This window comes from Archocentrus centrarchus, chromosome 16, assembly GCF_007364275.1.
Source record: "Archocentrus centrarchus isolate MPI-CPG fArcCen1 chromosome 16, fArcCen1, whole genome shotgun sequence".
Taxonomy (NCBI): Eukaryota; Metazoa; Chordata; class Actinopteri; order Cichliformes; family Cichlidae; genus Archocentrus; species Archocentrus centrarchus.
Genome location: NC_044361.1, coordinates 34,779,421 through 34,802,853, shown reverse-complemented (window position 1 = coordinate 34,802,853; position 23,433 = coordinate 34,779,421). Strand labels below are relative to the sequence as shown.

The window sequence follows — 23,433 nt, the reverse complement described above, 5'->3', positions numbered from 1 at the left end:
CAAATGTTTATGACACAAAATCATCCAAGTATTTGAGGATGTCAAGGACCTCAGAGCCATGAGGAGACCCTGTTTGTCCTCACAGATAATGCTTCACGTTGCATAATCTCGCTCATGTTTCCCAGTTCAGTTTGCAGGCAGTGAACGCATCGCAGGAGGAATGCTGAGGAGTGAGTCTGCAGACGAGGAGTTACAGTTTCTGTTCAGACGGTCTGATTTCACCGTTTACATGAAAACCTGCATCCTTAAAACCACTCCAAACTAGCCCAGAACCAAGTCTGACACTAGTCCATTAAAACCGAGCCCCAAACCAGCACAAACCAGTCCCAAAATCAATTCTTAAAACCGGTCTAAAACTGGTCTAAGTCCACTCAGACCAGAACCTGCAGCAGGTGGAGAACTGGTTCATGAGCTGCTACGCCGAGCAGAACCGTGACCACCAGCTGGAGAACGACATTGAGGAGTCCACAAACTACCTGCAGCCACCACAGATGCACCACAGGTCAAAGGTCAGTCACTGTACGGCGAACGTGTCGGGCTGATATTATTTAAATGATGGGCTCCTTTGATACTGATCTGACTGCACCACATTTATCTGCTCCCGCTGTACCTTTAAAACCTGACAGGAAGCCCCTCAGCATCACCCACAGAGGAAGACACACAACACGTAATGAAACAGACCTCAAATCAGGAACCTCATTAAACAGAGTCACGTGACACACCCTCTAATGACTTCACTACAGTCTGGGATGCTTTCAGCCTTCAGGTGTGCCTATAAAAGCAGGTATGTCATCAGCAGGAGTCTCCCTAGGGCGTTCTTTGTGATCCGAACCCTGAAACTGGCTCTGCACGGTCACATGACGACGTCTTCGCTCTGCAGCGACAAATTCTTTACAAGAGGCGACACATCCTGCAGGCGTCTGCCAACACAAACACGAACTGCAGGCTCACCTTCACTGTGTTTGCCTGCTTTGTTCACATGGACCAATCAAATGCAAGCCAGGGCTCCGGGGGGGGGGGGGGGGGGGGGGGGGGGGGGGGGGAGTCACATGACTTACATGAAGCTAGATTCACATCAGGCAGGTCAGAGAGGACAGAACGATGTCCCAGTCCCCCAACAGGTAGAGGCAGGTCACGTCTCCACTCCTGCTCACCTCTCAGCAATATGGCTCTAAATGTTTGGACCCGAAATTGATGAAACTTCATGGAAAGAACATATGATTTCATTTCCAAGGTCAAAGGTCAGTAAAAAACTTCAAGGGTTTAAGAAAACATCCCTCTCTCACCACTGGCAAAATTTTAAAATTCATCTCTCAGTGAATTTTTCATGTTTCATGATTAAATTTGAGACTCAGCTATAAAAAGTTACTGCTGATAATTTATTCTTTTTCTATTTTAAGTTAAAATATTCACAACAATGCAAAGTGAGCTACAAACCCTACACACACACACACACACACAATTCATATCTCAGCAAATGTTTGTGTTTCTTTTTTCATGCAGTTTTTCAGAGGATGCTGTTAGCGTCCATACACTCAATCAAATATATCCAGACTGTATGCCATCATCTGTTCATCATCATTTAACTGAAAATATAAAAAAGTTTTTATACGATTAATTTGTAGTCTTTGTGAGGTTCTGGAGTGTGACGGCACTGGCTGGCGTCTACTGCAGCGCAGCACTTTTTATTGACTGTATTTATAATATTTGTACTTTTATATTCATTTTTCTGAAATTGTTCTTTTCCTGTTTTAATCCAGTGGTTTGACCTGTTATTTAATAAAAATATAAGTGTATTGATCGCTGCTGTATCAGCAGCCTGATCGATCAGCGGCAGCTCACAGGCCACCGTGAGAGCTGTAATCGATCGATTGTCGTATTGAAGTGTCAGCTGCACTCAGGACGAGCTCGCCTCCCAGCAAACACACGTTCTGTCATTTTTATTATTTTTAACTAGTTTCTGATCTGATTCTAATTTCTGTTTAGTGCATTTGGAAAATAAGCTTTATTTGAATTAATCAGATTCCACCTCGATGAGCCTCCAGCAGGGAGAATGAAGACACACACACACACACACACACACACACACACACACACACACACACACACACACGAAACAAATTAAAAGAAAAAACTTCACCCTGAGGAGGATGAAGGAGCCTGTGTGGATTTCACCTGAGCCAAACCTGAGCTCAGGCTTTGGGGCGACATGCTAGACACTCTCTCCACCTTCATCAGTTGGGGGAAGATGATGATGGAGAGCCCATGACTGCAGCAGAGTTGGAGAAATTATGCAGAAGAGAAAATAACAGCTTCTTCCTTTAATCTGCCCCCCACTGCACATGGCTCACAGGTGTAATTAGGAGAGACGGACAGGTGGAGGCCCCAGCAGCTGCTGGACATCCAAAACCTCCTCCGCCGCCACCCCAACGGGGTTCCATTATCGGACAGGGCTCTGCGCGGATCACTTTCACTTGCCAAAAAACACGTTCACGACTCCAACACGTCCGAAAATAAAACCACAATGAAAAGGACCACAAATCTCCGCGGTCTGAGGTCCTCTGACCCGGTGTACCGGCTCAAAGACCGACGTTCGCTGTCACCGCAGCGCTGAGCAGTCCCGGAACCCGAGAGGACACGGGTTCCATTATCGGACGCAGACTGGCCGCCTGAGTCCGCTTCGGTTCTGGTCCGGTTCTGCGCTTTTAACACGAAACGACCCGTTTTCACTAACACCGGGACTAACCCGCGTTCGTCCAGTTTACACACGGTTCTCCCCTCCCTGAATCGTGAGCTGGTCGCTGCAGATGTTGACATTAAACACGGTTCCCGTTATGCTAGTTCCACCCGCAGCTAGCAGAGCCGCGCCCGCCGCCGGCGCCGCTGCACGGCCCGCGGCGGCAGCAGGGTCCGTACCTGTCTGTCGGTGCTGGTTGTTCCCGCAGGTGGCTGAAGGACCATGATCAGGTCAGTCTCTCACATGTGACGTCCATGTTTGGCGTCTGTCTGCTCCGAGGAGCCGCAGCAGCCAATCAGCGACAATAACGCCGACAGCTTCCGGTCAGCCCCTACAAATTAATAAAAAAAAAAATAACTTAGCAGAAGCAGCGGTGGCTGGCACTGCTGCCTCCCAGCAAGAAGGTCCCGGGTTCGAATCCTCCTTTAGGCCTTTCTTTGTGGCGTCTCTATGTTGGAGTACGTCTGCGTGGGTTCCTCCCACAGTCCAGAGTCATGCAGTCAGTGGGTTTCGGTTACTTGAGACATGCGACAGGCTGGCGGTCTGTCCAGGGTGTAATTACAATAATTACTACTCAAATAAAACTTAGGAACATCAGATTTATTCCTCCAGAAATCTCTCAGATGGATTTTCATTTTCACACAGATAACCTGAAACAAAAGAAAAGACTATAGTAAAACCGAATAAAAGCATTAATATTTGTTGTAAATCTACTTTTTTTATATACTTCTTTCTTTACTCGTGGTCTGATTTCTGAAAATTATTTCTATAATATGTTTGGAATAATTAAATGTTTGTTCATGTTTGATAAACAAATCCTTTTTTCAATTGCTTCTTCGCAGAAACTTAAAAACGTTTTTCGGTCTCAGATACGGAACCACAGCAAACATTTGGTTTGATATTTTATTGACAACTTTCAGTTCATTTACCAGTTTCTCACAAACCTCTTAACAGTCCACCCTGCACACGGCTCGGTGGAGGTGCAGAATGTCTTTAATCGCACCTTTTTGCTTGTATTTCTCTGAAAGAGAAAATGCCCCGCTTTTATTTTGAAGCCGGAGTGGTTGTGTTTCCGGTGTCGTTGCGCGTGCCTCGGAGGCTGCAGCTGTCACACATGATCGCTGCTCGTGCGCATTTGAGCCCAGAGGGGCTGCTGCAGGGTCACCAGCATCATCAGAACGACTTCCTGCGGTTTGTTCCAGGTTCTAAGAGAAGGTGAAAGGTGAAACACAGACGCTCTGAAACACTCTGTGCCGACCTCAGGACTACGCTCTGAGGCCGGGGTCACGCACGGGGTCATGCCAGACTGGACTCAGAAGCAAGGGTCAGAGGGCAAGGTCAGAGGCCAGGGTGACACACGGGGTCACGAGGAGTTTTCTTCAACTGGAACTTCCAAAACCAAAATGAGCTGACATCACGGCACAGACAGATGCTGCTGAGGAGCATCAGAGTCCAGATCCTGCTCCGTGGCAGCTACAACAAACTCTGAGCTTCCAGGAATCCTGCCCCAGTAGAACCTTTGACATGTGACCTGTTTCATGCTGAAAAGATCACGTGTGAAGCGTGTGATGGTTCTCACACCTGTAATGTTACTGTGCCCCCTCAGTGCCGCACCACACCCGATTAACGTTCTCATAGACCTCTTTAACACAGACATTACCAGTGTTCTCATAGACGTTATCAGTGTTGTCTTAGACCTTATTATCGTTCTCATAGACCTCTTTAACCTTCTCATAGACCTCAAAATTCTTGTAGACATTATTAAAGTTCCATCCATCTATCCTGCAGGCTCATGACCTTAGGTGTGTCATGGTGAGCTGTGTAGCAGGCAAGGTTGGACCCAGAATGCAGAACTCTCAAGGCGGGACCGAACTTAACGTTGTTTTTTGAGGGAATGACGAGGAATACTGAATACAAATAAACTGGGGCTGGACAGGTGCCAGAGCTAAACATAAACTATGGAGCAGGGTGACACATAGCAGGGTAATATAGACAAGGACACGACAAAGAATTGACACAGACTAAGGGTTTAAATACAGATGCAAGGTAACGTGAGGATCAGGAACAGGTGGAGACACAGCTGGGAATAATTAAACAGGACAAAACCAGGACGTAAACTAAATACAAGACTAAAGGCCGTTACACACAGGATTAAAAAAAAGACACAAAGAATATATCTGATACCAAGATTTCCAGAATTTTTCAACACCAGGATGTGAAGAATCAAAACCATATGAAAACCAGGAAACAGAAGAATCTCAAATGAAAACTGAACCTAAAAGAACTAAACACCAAACGCTGGGCAAACTGCTCAGGACCATGACAAGGTGAGGGGAGGGAAGTAGATTGATCGATAAATCAACACCTTCACTTTCGATTTACTGTTCTCATAGACCTCAACAACATTCTCATAGACCTTAACATTTCTGAGACATTAACGTTCTCATAGACCTTTTTAACCTTAGCGCCGTTCATAGACCTCAACATTCTCATGAACATTATTAATATCCTTATAAACCTTAACATTCTCATATACCATAACATTCTTGAGACGTCATAGACCTTTTTAACCTTAGTAACTTTCTCATAGATGTTAATGTTCTTATAAACTTTATTAGCCTTATTAATGCTGTCATAGATGTCATCAACATTCTCAAAGATGTTATTCACATTCTCATAGACCTGTTTTTGTTTGTTTTTTAAAGCCTGCCATGTCTGGCAGATTTTGCAACCAGATTTGCTCTATAGATTCTCTATAGGCTCCTGCTGTTGATGTTTTTTCCTTATTTTATTTATTTATTTGTGCTATTTTTCACATACATATGCATGTGTCCATGTAATGCCAGGTTGACAGGCTGAGAGAGCACAAGCAAATAAATGGTTCATCAACTGCTGCACTTGTAAAAGAAGAAAAAAAAAATACCTAGAAAAAATTTTTATAAGGAAAAACAAAACGGAAACAAAGCATGGCTACACAAACCAACAAGCATGAGTGTTTGTGTCCATGTCATGAAATGTACTTACTAATGAGGGTGGGAAGCTGCAGTTCTGCCCACCAGAAGCCAGAAGCAGATCCAGGACACCCGGGCTGTCCGCAACCCATCAAGAGCACTGAAGACCCATGGCCACCCCAGCAGGCGGGAGAAGGAGGTCCCAGATCAAGCCCCTCCAGCCAAGGGGCAAGGCCCCCAGAAAAACCTCCAGGCGCCTGAGAACCACACACACCAAAGAGGCCAAAACCACCTCAAACCACAACCCCCAGGGGAGCAGGCCACCACCCATGCCAGAACATCCAGCCCCACTCAGGAATCCCAAGGCACCCACAACCCAGTGGGGCGGAGGGGCAGTGGGCACAGGAGCGACCGGCGAAGAGCAACAGGGAGGCAAGACACACCAAGGTCCAGACCCAGGTTCAGCCATACACGTATGCACGGATGCGCACACACATACACACACACACATGTATCTATATGCATTCACCCACCCATATACACCCACAAACAAAGATAAAGACTGTGACAAATGCACAAAGACACACATTCATCCACATCCACCCACCCTCTGAGGCTGGGGAGAGTGGACACCCCCGCCAGGGCCAACAGCAACCCCTGGACGCTGCCAGCCAAGACCTTGAAGCCCACCCGACCTTCATCCTGGGCAAAGTGTAGGGAATAGGGTGGTAGGATGACCCACCCACATGCCCCCCCCCCCCCCCCCCCCCCCCCCCAAATGATTAGATAAGCGTATGTGTTTCTGTTTCTGAATGTATGAGGTGTATAGGGTGCTGTTAAAATTGAGGGGACAGTTGTGCCCCGAGCCCCAACTGCTAGTCATCATTGCTCGCCCACATCGTCCCCCCAAATCCCTTAATGTCTAAGGTCCAATTAAAATTGAGGGGCAGACAGTTTTGAGGACCTGAGTGGGGCCGCCTCAGCAGCCCCACCTCATCAACCTCTGGGTAGCATCCCTGTCCCCTAAGGTCCTGTGGGTATCAGGCTGTGTTGTCAACTATAATGAAGATTATGACATTAATTATAATGAATAAAATGACATTAGAAAAAGGATGACCTGGAAGAAGAGAGCCAGCGTTCCACTGTCTCAGTAGGCACCCCTATTTCCCACACCTCAGCACGGGACAGGGAGAGGTTGACCCGGGGTGCACGGCGGCAGCACCCCAGAGCACTGCAGCACCTGAGATCAGCGCCACCGCTCCCACTGCAGAGGGTAGCCTGCTCATCACCAGACACCCAATTATTTGACAACAGATACAAACATAGACCTGTTTAACATTCTCATAGACCTTAAAATTCTCGTGTAGTCTGGGAGTGTGGTATTTACATGGTGATCTGAACACGAATGATCATACATGAAGGTTGGAGTATCCTCCTGAGGCAGGTACTGTGCTCTGTGACATCATCAGAGGGTTTCTGTGTATCCAAATCTTTGGCTTTGAAGGTGGCGGAAGGAAGGTGGATGACACCTGCAGCCCTCTGACCGGCTCGTAAGGAGTGAGATACAGGTCAGAGTGACCTGACCCTTAGCAGGAGAACATGCTGGATCTTCTGAACACCTGCCAGAGAGCAGATCACAGAAAGGACGGGCTTGGTGGACTTGAGCCCATCAAAGTAAGAGCTCCTGAGGGTCACATGTGTGTTTGACCCCAGATTAACCTCCTGAGGGTGCTCTTTGTCCATTTTTCATCAGGTAGAGTTTCTTGAACCTTCAGTCGTGTTTCTGCAGTTTGAAACTGCATCTCTGGAGCTTAGCTTATCCAGTCAGCTGTGAGTGTGCTCATACACGCTCCATGTGTGCAGTGCATTCTGGGTGCATGGTGTCATCTGGTCACAGAGTTCAGAGTTTACAGAGCAACCAAAAAACGCCGTGCTGCTGCCCAGTCTGGAAGCATCTAGATGTTCCAGGTTTCAGTGGACCTCCTCTCCTGCTCTCTGGGCTCTGCTGAAGGTGCTGGAGAGGAACTGATGACCATCTCCTCTGACAGTTGCTGGGTTGCCAACCACCATGTGACTCTGCCCTGTGACACTATTGGCTGTAAGGCCTCAGGAAGTCTCAGGTGAAGAGACGGTACGAGGAGAACCGAATCATTTTGTCGTCTGAAGACTGAGTTTCTTCTTTATAGTCTTCTGTGGATGGATGCAATCCATGAAAAGCAGCTAAGCTGGAGCATGCAGGGAGCGCCACTGTGACCTGCTGCTGGATGATCTGAATGGTTCCAGAGAAACAGCAGACACAGCTGGCAGCCCCACATCTGCACAGAAGGCAGAACAATTAAAACCTCACAGCCAAAGAAACTTCAGACACCACAGTATGCTCTTATTCTGAAGCATGTTCATGGTTTAGTGGTAAACAGTCACTTAAGTGAAAGGTTGCTGGTTTGATTCCAGCTGGAGACACAATGACCCCTTGGGGTCATGTCAGGAGGAGTAAAGCTCTGCCAAGTGAAACGTGCAGCGCTACCTGCTGTGGCGCCCCCTGTGGTGAGGGAACAGCTGAAAGCAGCTATGAAGCAGGTTTAGAGGCAAAAAAAAGAAGAAAGTGTGGACATTAAATAAAAACTAATCAGATTAATCTGTAAACAAAAAGCTGAAATCAGCTAATCTGATCTGTTTTTAAGTCGCAGTGTTTATACAGTCCTGAAAAAACTGAGGAAGCCTGAGGAGGAGATGTGGAAATCTTTTCATTGAACAGTGAGCCTCAGTGTGAGCTGCTCTGGGCCAGGTGATACCTTCAGCATCAGTTGCTATGATGATCTCAGCAGGTTGAAAGAGAGCCACCCTGAGAAGATCCTCAAACCTGCTCAAACCCGTTAATCCTGCTCCAGTCACAGCAATCTGCACTCGGGATCAGGTAACCTCAGGATCATGAAGCCGCTTCACTTTTTACCTGGGCGCATTACCATGGTAACTGATGCTGCAGGCCTAACTTGCTCTGGTTGGTTTATTTACAGCTGAGTGCAGTGTGCTAAGGTGGCGTAGTGGACGTGCAAGGGGACTGTGTGTTGGATTTGAGATGGTTTGTGTTCAGTAGTGTGACAGCTCTGTGGTAAAAGCTGTTTTTCAGTCCTGTGGTTTGGGGGTGTACAGTGCTCTGTGGCGCCTCCCAGAAGGCAGGGGGGTGAAGAGGCCGTGTCCGGGATGTGAGAACTTGATGCTCTGCACGACCTCCACTCTCTCGCCGCTAATGGTGATCAGGTGATGGACAAGGGGCCTCGGTCTCCTGAAGTCCAGGATCAGCTCCTTCATCTTTGCTGTGGATCAAGTTGTTCTCTCAGCTCCGGTTCTCAACCTCTGTTCTGTAGGCAGGCTCATCGCTGATCAATGGGTATGAAATCACCCCCTGCTGACCAATCAGATCTCTGGAATATAGGGTCTCTGTTCCTGGAGGATCCCTCAGAGTGTCTTCATCTGGATTCTTGGAGAAACTTTGGTCCTCTGGTTTCCTGCTGCCTGCAGATTAGAAAACTGTGCTCCTGGATGAGGAAGCCACACTGTGATTCAGCCCACGTGCTGACCAGTCGGATTGTTTTGGCTCTTTTCCTGGTGAAGATACCTTGATGTCCAGAATCCAGACCTAAACTTCTAGGACAGAAATGACGACTCAGACACACTTTCAGGTCTCATTTCTTTATTTTCTGCAAAATATGGTGAACTTCCAGCCACGCCGCCTCTTTAAAAACACTCCCATCAGCTTCAAAAACATTTCATATGTACAACACGCTCAATGTTCCCTGGTTACGACAATAAAAATCTGAATAGAAACAAACTTTATTATTCAAATATGAAGCGACAGACAGAGTGCTCAGCTTTTTTTTTTAATGAGTCTAAAAACATGAAAAAAAAAACTATGAACATTAATGAGAGGAATTAATATCATACAATAAAAAATATGAAAAAATATGAAATATGGCCTTTAACTGATCCCCAATCCGCATGCACAAACACACACACACACACACACGCTGCCTCACTGGTCAGGAGCTCCCCCTACTGGCAGAGTCTGGAACTGCAGGTTAACGCTCAACAGCCTTATTGCATAACAGGAAACCCCCCGCCCCCAACACACACACACACGCGCGCGCGCACACATACACACACACACGAAAACAGATGGGTTAATTTGGGGACGTTTTCCTCAGTTTTGAAGTTTTTGACCTATTGAACGTCGTATAAAATGTAAAAAAAAAAAAGAAAAAAAAAAAAAGAAAAAAGCATCTTAAACAGGAAATGAGACATTTTTGTTCCTGCACCATCACATGAAGCCCCTCCGCCTGTTTGATCGAACATGTTTTCATTTTATTCTAACAGAAGGATTAAAAAAAAAAACGCTGCAGCTGAAGGACGAACGCGTCACCTGTTTCCACAAAATAAGCTAAGCTAACAACATTTTCATTTGTGGCGTTGTTGCCTTCACTGAAGACACAGGAAGAAGGAAAGAGGCAAGAAGGGAAGGAAGCAGGAAAAGGAAGAGGACACGCCCTGCTTTTGCTTTCTCGTGTTCGTGTGTCACACACTTCAAATCAAGATGTTAAAAAAAAGTAATATGTGAACCTGCTCCTTGAAATATTTCCTCTATTTTCAAGACAAGCTGATGTCGCCTCGGCACAGACGTCCTTATATGGTCATCTGCTCACAGGCGCCATCAGCTTCCAGAAGCTGACCAATCAGGAGACAGCTGTCTCAAAGCTGGCTTTAAAGGGTCAGATTTTCCAGAACTTTCCAGCCTGGAACAGGAAGTGTTTTTCAAAATTATGGCACTGCCAAAATCAGTCATTTAGTTTTTTGGTTTATTTTATGGATTTTTGACTAATTTCTTATGGCAGCCTTTTGGGAGCATTACAGGAAGAAAAAAAAAATAGTAACAAAAAACAAAATAATGGAAAATCTCAGAATTATATTTAATATATTTGTAAATTTATGTGGAAAAAAGTTGGATGTTCTCTCAGATTAAAAAATACAAATAAATATTTTTCCCAATAAAATTAGGACTTTAATCTCAGAAGACATTTTAGATATTCATTTTAAATATTTTTGCATCATGTGAGTTTAACCTAATTTTATTAAGTGTTTTTCTGCCTCCATAAACTGTTTAGGGGTCAGTGGCCTGAAGGTGAAGGAGGTCCAGGAGGAGAAAAGTCATCTGAAACAAATGAAGATGCGACGCTAAAGTGTGACTTTTAACCTCAGGCTGACGGCTCGTTGGCGTCCTGCGATCAACTTCACCTTGACGACTGCGTCAGTTTCAGACGTGTCAGAAATGCAAAGCAGACAAAAAAAACATCCCAAAAAGCAGGAAACAAACAGTCTTCTACGGACCAACTGATATGACACAGACGCAGGCAGAGCAGCAGAAATCAGTTCTTGTTTACTGCTGCTGATGATCGCTGTTACTCCTACGGGAGCCTGCTGGGGCCAGTGCAGATTAACGTGAATACGTATTGATCAGATCAGGGAGCGAGCAGAGGGGAATAAATTAAGCTACTGGACATTTTCTGCGATTGAGAAAGGACAAACGACTGATATCGACTCATCTGAGATCAATAAGGATTCAAAATCAGTCGATCAATAACTGATGGTGCTGTGAGCTCCCCTTCGCTGCCTGGCGGAGGCTGCAGCATTAAAGGCTCATTCCGCTGCACTCCTGATTCTGATGGTCGGGCAGAGTTCACCGAAGCTGCTGCAGAAAAACGCCTCAGAGCTAAACTCAAAGGATTCTCTTAGTTTTTCCACTTTGACTCTTTGAAATTATTTTTAATTCAGTAAAGTTCATTTTTCCTTCCTGGACTTTGTTTATTGTCATGCTCATTGTTTGACTGGGTGACCTGCAGGGGGCAGCAGATACACGTGAACCTTCACTCTTCTTCATCGCCTCTGGACCTCTAGTTCTTTCTGTTTCAGTAGATTTCCTCCTGAAAACTTCCAAACCAACAATCCCGGCACAGCTCTGAAGCTCCAGCTGAAAATCCTCCTTCATGCCTTCACTTTCACCTCACTTTGGATTTTCCAAACCTTCCAGGCTGGAAGTTTGGGTTATTTGAGTGTTTTCTCAATAAACAGAGAGGAGAGATTTATGGGTTTATCATGATTTGTGTCATTCCTACAGCAGCCCATCAAGGCCATTTTTATATATAATTTTTTATTTTTTTTGAAAAAGGAAATCATAAAAATGAAAGAATCCTTTCATGGAGCTCCTGGGAATTTAAAAATCTGTCTATAAATATAAAAAAATAATTTAATTTGGAAATTTGAGAAAAAGAGTTGAAGTTAAAGAAGGATTATAAAATTCTTATAAAGTTCTTATTTTTTCTAACAGATTCAATCTCACAGATCAATATTCATGATATTCCTCAGGCTGGTTTAGGTAACGTGGCTCTAATGCACACATTACTTCAAATTTATTATAATTTATTTGAGATTGAGTTATAATGTTGGATTTTCTCCCAAATTAAAGCAGCAAACAAGGAAAAAATGAACCGCTAATTACTTTTTTAATAATCAAACTGCATGTGTCAGTTTGTATGGTTAAATATTGTTCTGTCATTTATTTTCTGACATCTCCCACCTGAAAAGATTATGAAAGCAGAAGATGAAGGGGTTATATTTATGACTGAGATCAGGCTCATCGTAGGGAACAATAACAATAATAATAATAATAATAATCTTGTTTTTACTCTGGGAAATCTTCTGATTTCAGTTCTTTTCTTTTCTTTTTTTGACTTGTTTTTCTTCCCCTGAACAAACTTTCAGTAACTTAAAATTCAAACATTTTCAGAGGAAATTAAAATCTGTTTAAAACATGAAAAAGGATCCTGTCTTTATAGCTGTGTTGAATATCTATGTCATAAATAAAGCCTGACAGAGAATAAAGGGTTAAATCAGATCAGAGTGCTGATAATTGATAATTTATTGATAATTGTGCACCTTTGCCTGTGCGTCCTCTCAGCTCTGTATACACGTAATTTGACATTTCTGCTAAAAATCTTGAATACGTTTATTTTAAGGCGGGAAAGAAGGAATCGGTCGGAGCTTTTAAAGATCTGCGATCGCCTTCTTTCATTTTCTGCTTTTTATTTTTATAAATATAACCTGTTTCGCTGAGAACGGAGCTGCAGAGCTGAAGCTGACCTCCCCGATGAGCGGATCAGAGGTTCAGTTAAAGTGATGACGGTGATGAAGACGAGCTTCCAACATCCAAACATTCAGACGAACGTGCAGCTAATCTCACGCCGGCAGCTACGAGCTAAACGTTTCTCTTCTTAAATACATTTTTTATATCTGAGGAGTTATTTACACTTTAAGGTTCAAAAATAAAAACTTCTTTACACTCGAGTACGAAGTGTTCATAAAAAACACAGGAGGAGGAGGGAGGCTCCCCTCCTCCTCCATCTCTTTGAAAAGCATCATTTTGGGTTCAAAGGTCAGCTGACAAGCTGCGGTCTGCAGGTAGAGGGAATGTGGATGTAACAGACGGACAAGCGCCAGCTGACCGAAGGCGGCTTCCATCCTCCAGCCTTCAGGTCAGATGACGCTCTCACAGAGAAGCTGGAGAGCGAGCTGATTCTGTGACCACACGGGACGCTCTCGCACGGTGGGTATGTCCATTCTCGATTTACAGTCTGTGTGCAGGGGTGGACCCGTCGACAGAAAGCGCATCTGAAGTAAGTCGTGACATCTGGAGTCTGAAGGCGATAAACAAACGTTACCCTTTGTGATGAAACACGAGCCGAGGCGTGCTCAAAGCGCCCCGTGTGATCACAGCGTCATCCAAGGATTAAAGCTCGTGTCCAATCAGAGGCAACCTAAAGGTGAGCAGGACCGCACGCGCTTGCACGTCACACTGATTTCTGCATATAAGAGCGGAGCGATTCGGCCTGAGCAGAAGCAGCACGTGGGGAACAGCAGAAACCTCCGGGTCATGGCTAAGTTCCTGTTAAAGTGGCTGAGAGAGCAGAAAGTGGCTTCCAAACCAACCGCACGCCTTCTCTCCTGCGGCGTAGCGGCCATCGTGGCTGATGGGTGGAAGCGGGGAACAGTCAGAAAGCTGAGGCGGGCTCCGCCGTGCGTAACACGCTGCTGGTTTTTACACGCTCGTTCCTGCGTGTCTGCAGAGACGACTCGACAAGCTAATGCCTAAAAGAGAAGCATCTGCCGTTTCTGACTTTAAGCGTTGCGAGAGCATTTTCAGTTTAAGTGCCATCGATAGAGAGGCTCCGCCTCCTTTAGTTCATCCGGCCCCCCCACACAAATCTCAACTCCTTCATCAGCAAACGATGAAGGTGCGTTCCTTCCAAAGGTCACTCTGCAGACCGGCTGGCTGCAGATCGGTAAGAGTGCAGAGTCCTCCATGTGTGGGGCGCCGTTCCTGGAGCGGGGGGGTTCACTTCAGCCGATCGGATCGGAAGGAGTCCTCCACGGCCGGGTCGGCCAGCATCAGGTTGCCCTCCAGCATGTCTAGGGACAGCGGGTCCATCCGGAGCTGGTCGTCCAGCGAGAAGGAGTCCATCTCGAACCCGGGGACGTTGGACAGAGCGCTGGCGATCTCTTTGGACAGACCCGTCGGAGAGTCGCCTGCAGACGGACGGAGGGCTGTTTTAGAAGTGTGCAGAAGAGAAAAAAGAATGATAACATGGAGTTCGGCGCTCACGTCTGACCTGTGAGGATGATGTTAGGGACGTTGTGTCGTCCATCGCCGCCGCTGAAGTTCTGGTTCTGATTGTTGAGGAGCTGGTGCTCCCCAAGGTCCTGCAGATCCAGGGGGCCCTGGCTGTTGGAGGGGAACTGATTCTTGTCGGTGCTGATGCAGCTCAGCCCGCTGTGGTTCAGGGACAGACCGTCAGCCTGGTTCTCGGCAGCGAACTGCATCAGGAGGAGAACGTAAAGCACAGGTTACAGAATCTGATCCAGACGTCTCGCCTTGTTTTAAATATTTGGGTCCTCAAAGGCGCGTCTTTAAAACCTGAAGAAATCTGAATATTTCACATGCAGAACTTCAACTTCATCTTCAGTCATGGAAGTTCTCCAGCTCTCCTCCCTCTTCAACACTGAGATGTTCTTTCATGCAACCTCACTGCAGAATAAGGTCAACCTCCTCTCTGATATAGTTTTGCAGCATTAGTGTAAAATGCTGCAAACCTTCTCTAAAAGCAAACATCACATCTGTAGAGCGCTTTCTCAGTACGAAGCTCACTGATTGTCACCTCCAATTATAAAATATTATTACTACTCTATAAGAAACTGCAAGAAATAAACACCCTGCTATTTATTAAAAATCCACTGATATCTCCACCAAAAGTTCAGATTGACAGCCAATCAGATCCTTCCATTCAAACATGTGACATCACTGCAGTCTTTACCTGCTGCTCAGTTTTGCCAGTAAGCTGCAGACTCAGGTACGGGTCATCCAGCAGGGAGCTGAGCAAGGTATCCTGGGAAATAAAAAGCAAAAGAAGTCTTTAGATGCAGATTAAAATGAGGAAACATTTTTATGCCTTTGAGCCATTTTTCATCATCTGGACTGAGAGTGTGTCGAGTTTTTAATTTCACCTCTTAATGCAATTTAATCTTATTTTTATTGTCAGTTCATTGCGCGAATCTCAGCAAATAAACATCCACAGTGTGTGAACATTAAAAATATGCTCATGGACATGATGCTGCTATTTCTAATTCCAACTGTGTTTCCTGCCATGAATCCGGAGTTTCTCTGAGGTTCGATGGGAGCTGCCGCAGTGACGGAAAACCAAAATTCAGTTTGTACGATTTATGTTTGAAGTGATTAAAAACCATCATGAGGACACGTCAGTCTGACAGCACAGGGGTGGAAACACTGAGAAAGGGTTCCTGTACGAAACACAACATGGAGGATATTTCAGTCTGAGAGAGAAATGAGCTTAACATCCACAGAGGAGTCTCTGACCCAACACCAGCAATCCACTCAGGTGAGGTGTGCTCGGTGTTTTCACAGCTTCATGGTTCTCTCCAAGGTTAAAGGTGGATAGATGTGTTTAGGCATATCTCAGGATCTTGTTCATGACTGACTGGGAGGCGGAGCTGGAGGTAGACCTGTGGACAGGTGTGGTGTCTGCAGTGATGCGGACGCTGTACCGGTCTGCTGCACTGGAGAGTAGAAGCTGCTGATTTACTCTACGTTCCTGCCTTCACCTATGACCTCGAGCTGAGGGCACAGCCCCACAGAAACTGAGTGAATATCGAGGCAGCAAAAATGACCTTCCTGTGAAGTCTGGGCTCAGCCTCAGGGTTAGGAGGAGAAGCCCGATCATTCTCATCAAGGTGGTTTGAGCAGGGTCCTCCTGCATGGCCTCCCCACAGGAGGAAGTGTCAAACGCCGTCACCGCGACCCAACTTCGGACGAGGACGGACGGACAGCAGAGCGCCGCTCCGGGCTGGTGCACTAACACCACGAAGCAGCTTTACACAGAAACCAGTTTTCCTTTTTATGAGTCATTTTACTTCACAGGGCCATTTCTACTCACTGAGCTCCATTACTTGACTTGATCCTCATCTTTAAGAACAGATGAAAACGATGTCACCACGAGGCGTATAAACAAAGAACTACTGATTGCAGATTTCACTGCAGACTGAAGCCTGTTTCTGCTTCTGCGTGTTTGAGGTGACTCAGAGACTCATGAGTCAGGTGGTTCGAGTTTGTGACGATCCTCTGAGTTCCTCCTTCACCTCTTGATGTTTTAACATTCCAGAAAGCAGGAAAAGAGAAAAGTTTTTGAACTGGGCAATCCTGGTGTGTGTGTGTGTGTGTGTGTCTGTTGTTTCTCTTTAGCATCACCTCAGAGCAGGTGAAGGTGAGTCCACCATCTTTGACCCCAGGAGAGACGAGGACAGATGAGCAGCGACCTTCCAACCATGAGTCTTACAGTGAGTTCATTTGAAAAACCTTTGATAGTTACACAGAGGAGCAGCTCGTGCTCAGAGTGTGAACTCTGACAGTGAAGCACAGTAAAGCCTGCTTACAGAGGAAAATCCCAGCACCTGCACCGACAGCAATATGTCAGCACTCGCATGGTGACGGGGGAACCCCTCTGACTGAGGACGAGGAGGGGAATTTGGTTTACAGGAAGAGAAACAGATCTGAATCAACACTCGGTCAGGATCAAAGCTGCTCTGTGGAATCAGATAAAAAGATCAAAGACGAGCGTCTTCAGGAATCATTCCACACGCGTCTGCCCGTCCACACAGAACCAGCCAAACCTCTGAAGTTCTCCTCAGAACCAGCAGGCGTTTGTTAACTATAACTTTGGTAAAGTTAATGAAGCCGTGCGAAGCGTTACCGTCACACCGTGAATACTTTGAGAGCCACAGACTCTCTCTGATGCTGGTTTCTGCTCCTCTACGTCACAGACATTAACAGTTGCAGTTTTTAAACAGAGCTTAAATGTGTGGAAGTTTCCTGTGGATATCTCAGGTACTCATGAAGTCATGAGGGAACAAACTGCTGCAGAAATAATTACAAAGCACTAAACTGTAAAATAGAAAATATAAATAATAGTATAACATAGAAGCATCTGTGTACCCTGAAAGTTTTCATAGTATGAAGGTAAAATTTTGCATGGCTTCATTAAATATACTGAAGTTACTGTAGAAAAATAATCAGCTGATTCAGGTGGGAGGACCTACTGCCTCCACCTTTGACCCTGAGAGAGGAGAGGCGACCTTCCAAACACGAGCCTGATAACGAGTTTATCTGCACTGTGAAGACAAAGAAAAACATTTGGTGGTTTTTTTCCCTGATGTTACACAAAGAGGAGCAGATCACATCAGACACGCTCATATAACCAAGTGACACAAGCACGCCATTGTGTAAACGACATCGCCCACAGCGGCACAAAGGAAAGAGCTGGAGTCTGTGCTGGTTACACTTGGAACTAAATCAGATTAATGCAAAATGATTCAGTCAGTTAAATCCAATAAGACGGTTCAACAAACTAAAAATAGTGCAAAGTGTTTGTGAGAGAGACCCAAACAGACACAGTCACGGCGCTCAGCTGGTCACCGTGTGCAGCCGCTGCCGGAATAATCAGGTCACTCCGACCGGATCCTGAAGGTTTTCCACAAACAGAAAGTGCACCTGATGCTAACAGAGACAAATATTACTCCACGGATAAGGAACTAATCAGAAGATAGCAGCAGGGTTTGGTAACAAAAACAGATGCAGGAACAGTCACTGAGGCCGTGCTCTCTGTGGAAGTCATTACTGTGATGAAGTTTTTACGAGACTCTCCGGTTTTAGCTGCCAGCACTCAGGGTTCAGCCTGTGCTGTAAGCAGTTCATCCATCCAGACGCTCACAGGGTGAGCGGCCCGTTTTTAATGGAGCAGCTCTTCACCTTCTTGAGCACATCGAGGGCGCGTGGGGGAGTTTGTCAAACCAGTCGGTGTGTTTTGTGGACCTGGAGGGTGAGGCGTCTGAACACACCTGAAAGGTGTGTTCAGACATCCTTTCAGTGCTTCAGGATGACGAAGCATCAGGACGTTCTGTTTAGCCGCATCACCCTGACAGCAGGAAGTCAGACTGCGCCTGTCTCCACCTTCTTTTAAATAAGTCTGTGTGTTTGTGTGTGTGTGTGTAGCAGCTATCAAAGTGTCGTATCTCTGTGTACCACACCCTGGCTAAATAGAGTTTGAATGTCACTCACATTGTAGAGGTCGGGGGACAGGTTGTGGCTGGCGTGGTGCTGCTGCTGCTGAGGGAGGCCGCCAGCTCTCTGCTGCTCTGCATCCTGTTTAACTTGGCACAGCAAGGACGTCTGGACGCACTGCTCCAGCGTGCCTTCGTTCTTCATGGGCGCGTTCGTCTGCGGACCCATCGGCCTCTGTTGCTGCAGGGAAAAACACCCCAGTGAGCACATGAGCTGAGGAAGAGGAAGAAGAGAATCTTTAGAATCAGGCCTGAAATCTGGGACGTACCGTTCCAAAGTGATGCTGCATGTGCTGGTTGCGCATGTTCTGCAGGTGGAGCTGCTGCTGGCTGTTGGGCCGCGGCTGCTGGAGGCGGTGCAGCTGTTGGTGGTGATGCTGACCCAGCGGAGGGGGCTGCTGAGTGGGCTGGGAGCCGGGCATGCTGGAGAGGGGCTGGTGTGAGCCCGGCTGGTGCTGGTGGGACTGGCTGAGCAGGTATGGCGGAAGCCTCTGATCCAGAGGAAGTTTGCTGGTATCCAACGGGACGCCCTGTGGAGAGAGGCGGGACATTAACCCTGGAAAACATTCCATGAATCTCCTTTCTAACCTACGTTCAGACACCAGGCTCAGTCACTTTCTTTTTTGTCTTTGTTATTTAAACAGCAACACTTCCTGTTTTTATTCACACTGCTGTCCCGGCTCACGCTGCTGTGAGGACGACACGTCGCTGCTGAACAGGTTACTGACTTACCTGTGTGATGGAGGACAGGGTGGGCGAGATGGTGGGAGAGAACTGTTTGGAGTGATGCCGCCGTGAGTCGCCTCCGAGGGGCAGAATGAGCGGAGACAGCTGGACACGCCGCCGCGGCGATGTGCTGAGCTGCGGCTGGCCTTGCCCGCTCAGCAGCGGCGAGTAGGAGGAGGAGCACGAGCCGGAGCCGCCCACGCTGCTGTAGCTGGGGTTACCGCTGGATGCGGACTGGAGGGAGGAGTTACTGAGGGACGAGTGCAGCGACTGGCTGCTGAGGGAGGACGGCAGGGATGGTGAGGAGCTGAGGGACGACTGCAGCGAAGGGTTGCTGAGTGACGAGTGTAGGGAGGTGGAGCTCAGAGAGTTGGAGAAGGAGTGGCTGCTGAGCGATGACTGGATGTTTGGGTTGCTTAGCGACGACTGCAGCGAAGGGTTACTGAGCGTGCTCTGTAGAGATGCCAGAAGTCCTGAAGCAGAAAAGAACAAAAATGTTACACAGATTACAGCGATCAGCTGGATTATTCTTACAATCTACCAACAGACTGTTAATCTGAGTGATGAGTCAAAGGAGGCGTCCACAGATTAAAATCAATTCATCCATCAAATCACAACAGCAGGTGCCTCAAGGCCCTTTATACTGTGAGGGAACGACCCTACAGTAATTACAGAGAAAACCCAACAATCAAAATGACTAATGAGATTAATGACCGTTTACTGAGAACAGCTGTGATGCGTAACTGTGACCCTGTGACCTTTATAAACGACTCTTTCAGACGCTTCAGAAACCTCAGTATGAGGACACCCCCGTCCACAGAGTCTGGAGTGGGTCTCTTCTTCCTCGCTTCTTTTGATTAATCAATGGAAATTCTCAGAAAAAAAGCGAAAAACGATAATCACAGTTTCCCCCATCTTTGAATGTCTTATCTGATCCAAAACAGATTTAAGTCTAAAAAGTTATTACTCAGTTTCTGTAAGTTTTAGAGTCACCAAAAAATAAAATAAAATATCAGTGAAAACAAAGCAGAGGCTCAGAGATCAAACTCAGATTAGTCCACAGGATCAAAGAAAAATGTTAAACTCAGAATTATTTACTGACAGAAGAAACCCAGGAAATGAACTGTGTGTTGTTTTGGAACAAAACTCTTTAAATGCATCTTTATGGTGTCTGAGCAGGAGGCCTGAAATAAACCGTCTGTTCAGGGAATCGACCCCAGGGAGACCGCTGGCCTGTTTTCACCTGAGCTCCATCCCAGGTGATCAGAGCAGGTGAAAACATCAGCTCCCTAAACACCTCCCCCACCTCCACCCTCAGTCTGCTGTTCATGGCTGACCTGATTTAGACAAAAAGGCATCCTCCCAAACACCTCAGGCCCAGAGACCGGCCAGCGACCTCAGGTCATTGTACATTTGCCAGTGGCTTGCAGAAAAACCTCCTGATTGTTCTGGTCGCCTACTTGTCTTTGAGCCCTCACCGACCAGCGAGCGGAAAAAGCCGCCACATCTGTGTTTTTGGTAACCGAGATGGTGCCAGTGAAAACGAGGTTTCAAAACCAGCGGATGACGTCCCAGCAGCTCAAACCTGTTCTGCTCCAGTTAATCAAACTGGAACTTCTATTTTTCCCCCAGTTACACATGTACACCTCCAGGCTGCACTAAACACCGTCCCGAGTGGGACATTCAGCAGTAATTCTCAGACTGTGCTGAGCTGCAAGAAGCAAAAGCAAAACGCTCAAAGTGAAAGCCAACATCTGGAGGCTTCAGCTCGCCGTTCCCCTCGGCTCCCCTTCGCTCGTCCACCTGGTCTGCAGCCTCTCAGAGACGTCGTGGTGATGATGCAGGCTCAGGAGAGGCGAGCGTTAACCTGAGGTCGAGCTGTCAGCCGCTTCCTGCCTGCGGTCGGTACACTCACCTCACAAAAGATTCAACATTTTCCGACTGCGCTTCCACCCACCAAACAAAAATTCTCCCTCTCAGAGGTTAAATTTAGAGCGCGGCGTTTTATCGCGTCCGCTCTCACCCACGGACTTCCTCTGCTAGCTTTCACATTAGTCACTCAGACAGAGCTTAAACAACGGAGCAGAAACAGCAGCAGGAAGTTTGGCCTCCACTGCACAGACTCAACCTCCACCCTTTATCTCTCCACCTTAAAAGGAACCATCTCCATCTTCCCAGAGCATGATTCACAGTTCAAGTCCTCCTTATCCCTCGCCTTTATGCCTTCACATGGAATGTATGGAAACTAAGAGATAAGAGAAAAATGAATAAGGTACCACAGACTCATTTCCTGCACTGTCTGTGGACTGATTACGTTCCTGGTCATGCTTAGTCACCTCTGACCCCAAAGGGTTACTCTGGAAAACTTTTTTTTTTAAAAAACAAAAAGACCTTTGACCCGAACCTGTTCAGCTCATGATTCATGGGTCAAATCCTCCATGTCACACGGTGCCAGGGTGCAGCCCCTCACTCAGGTTCGTCTAGTCTCTTTAAGAGCCCACGTCCTTCTGATTGCCCATCATTAGGAAGCCTGGTGAGGGGCCTGTACTTACTGGTGGATATGACGTGCTTGGAGCAGATGCCCTTATAAATAAATCTTTAATGAGCCTGAAAATGTGTTTAAAGCAGAGTATTTGGAGTAGTTAGCAGTTTATTTTTAATGCTGCGCCCTGCATGAGGCTCACATTACTGTAAATTCAGTCTGTTTGAACAATAAAGGTTGTGACTCTTGAATCATGTTTTTCTGACTATTGGGGACTTTCCCCAAGTTAATCTTGTTTTGGGACACAACGGTCTCCTTCCTTTTTTCGTGTCCCCGAACGTGATTTTTTCATCGGTCCGGTCTCACCTGCACTGATTAATGTTTGTGTACACCAATTCCAATAACTCAACACCTGGAAGCTGGCGGCGTTGGAGGCGGAGCCAATCATTTCATCTGTAACACCAGAGACTGTGGTTCAAGTCACAACACGTCTTTGTTATTTTCAGGCACAAAAACCAGACCTGGTCAGGGTTAAAAAAAGATCCAGTTTGGGTTGAAATTAGACGGCGGCCACTTCTTTTAAACCTCTTTTCTTGGGTGCCATGGTTACGTGTCTACTTCCTGCTGATGTACGTTAGTTACAAAGTTGATTCGCGCTGCCTTCCTGGTTTACCTGGTGAGGGGTGGTGATAGCTGCCGTTCCCTCCCTGTGCACTGGCGGCATTGATTCCCAGCTGGGTGAGGGTGGAGGCCAGGTTCCCCGTGCTGCTGCCCCCGCTCAGGGAGGACGATCCCGGGAAGCCCGGCTCATCCTGGTCCAGCGGCGTGGGCAGCGGGGAGGGGAAGTGGAGGCTGGAGAGGTCGGGCAGCGAGCCCGAGGGGACGCCATGAGCCGGCGTGGACGGCTGCTCCGGAGACGTGAAGATACTGAGAGGGAAAACAGAGCAGCTTCAGAGGGATTCAAATCAGAGTTTAACTTCCTGCTGAGATGGCGAGCAGCTGATTTCACCCTAATGTGACTGTTGCTGTGATTTGGTGCTATATTAATAAAATTTAACTGAATTTCTGCCGTCTCGGAGGGTAAACACATAAAAGAGGTTTTTCTGGAACTTACTTGATGCCGGGAACTTCACAGGACTTCGGTCGGGACGACAACAACGACAGCTGTGAGAAAATCCCAGAAATAAGTCAGACTGACCAAACACAGAATCGCTGAATGAACAGAAACGTTTGTACAAGCTAAAAATGTGAATCATTAAAATCTAAAATAACTAACTCTCAACACTCAAAATTATACAAGCACAACTTAGAAAATGGATCCTGCAGCAAACATCAGAAGCTCTGCCTGAGACTTTAAGGATTTTAATGAGATTTTCTCTCATTTTACTTCCATAAAAGGGCTCAGGCTAGTGGGAAAATATCCTTAACATTCAGGAATTCATTTGTCTTTGCATGTTGGACATTTATTCAAATTAAAGTATATTTAATGAGGGTAAATCTGTCTTTACTAAAGACATCAGCTGGTGCAGTCTGACGGGAAAACAGGAAAATAAAGGAAGAACAAACATGTTTCTCCGGGTTCATCTTCTTGGTGTCCCAGTGTTTGAGCAGTTTTCCCTCATCCAGCACGTTCTCCTCGATGGGAGGAACGGGGTATGGAAACACTGAAGGACAAAAAGCATGAGAACACCGTTACTGTGAAGTGAGAGAAAATCCACCTCCTCCTCCTCACAATGATGCTGTAATGTGAACAGTCCAAAGAGGAAACAGCTGAAGCTGAAGCTTCTTCCTTTGCTGCCACCGCT

General features: G+C 46.6%; 2 protein-coding genes across 3 annotated transcripts in view; both read right to left on the bottom strand.

Annotated features, from left to right (window-relative positions):
* dennd4b (DENN/MADD domain containing 4B) overlaps positions 1-5,853 on the bottom strand; it is a 43,079-nt gene extending 37,226 nt beyond the window's left edge. Inside the window, exon 1 of the mRNA XM_030749457.1 lies at positions 5,762-5,853. The gene's annotated coding sequence lies outside the window, so the exon portion shown is untranslated. The remainder of the gene's footprint in view (positions 1-5,761) is intronic.
* Positions 5,854-9,371: 3,518 nt separating this feature from the next.
* Positions 9,372-23,433, bottom strand: part of LOC115794342 (CREB-regulated transcription coactivator 2) — a 33,507-nt gene continuing 19,445 nt past the window's right edge. The window contains exons 8-16 of one of the 2 annotated variants that reach the window (XM_030749788.1): positions 23,195-23,292; positions 22,743-22,792; positions 22,302-22,555; positions 19,153-19,619; positions 18,690-18,950; positions 18,419-18,601; positions 15,105-15,176; positions 14,403-14,607; positions 9,372-14,319 (exon numbers count right to left, since the gene is read on the bottom strand). In XM_030749788.1, coding sequence (XP_030605648.1) covers positions 14,129-14,319; positions 14,403-14,607; positions 15,105-15,176; positions 18,419-18,601; positions 18,690-18,950; positions 19,153-19,619; positions 22,302-22,555; positions 22,743-22,792; positions 23,195-23,292 — 1,781 coding nt within the window. In that variant the 3' untranslated portion in view covers positions 9,372-14,128. The remainder of the gene's footprint in view (positions 14,320-14,402; positions 14,608-15,104; positions 15,177-18,418; positions 18,602-18,689; positions 18,951-19,152; positions 19,620-22,301; positions 22,556-22,742; positions 22,793-23,194; positions 23,293-23,433) is intronic. The other variant, XM_030749789.1, reaches the window with a different exon arrangement.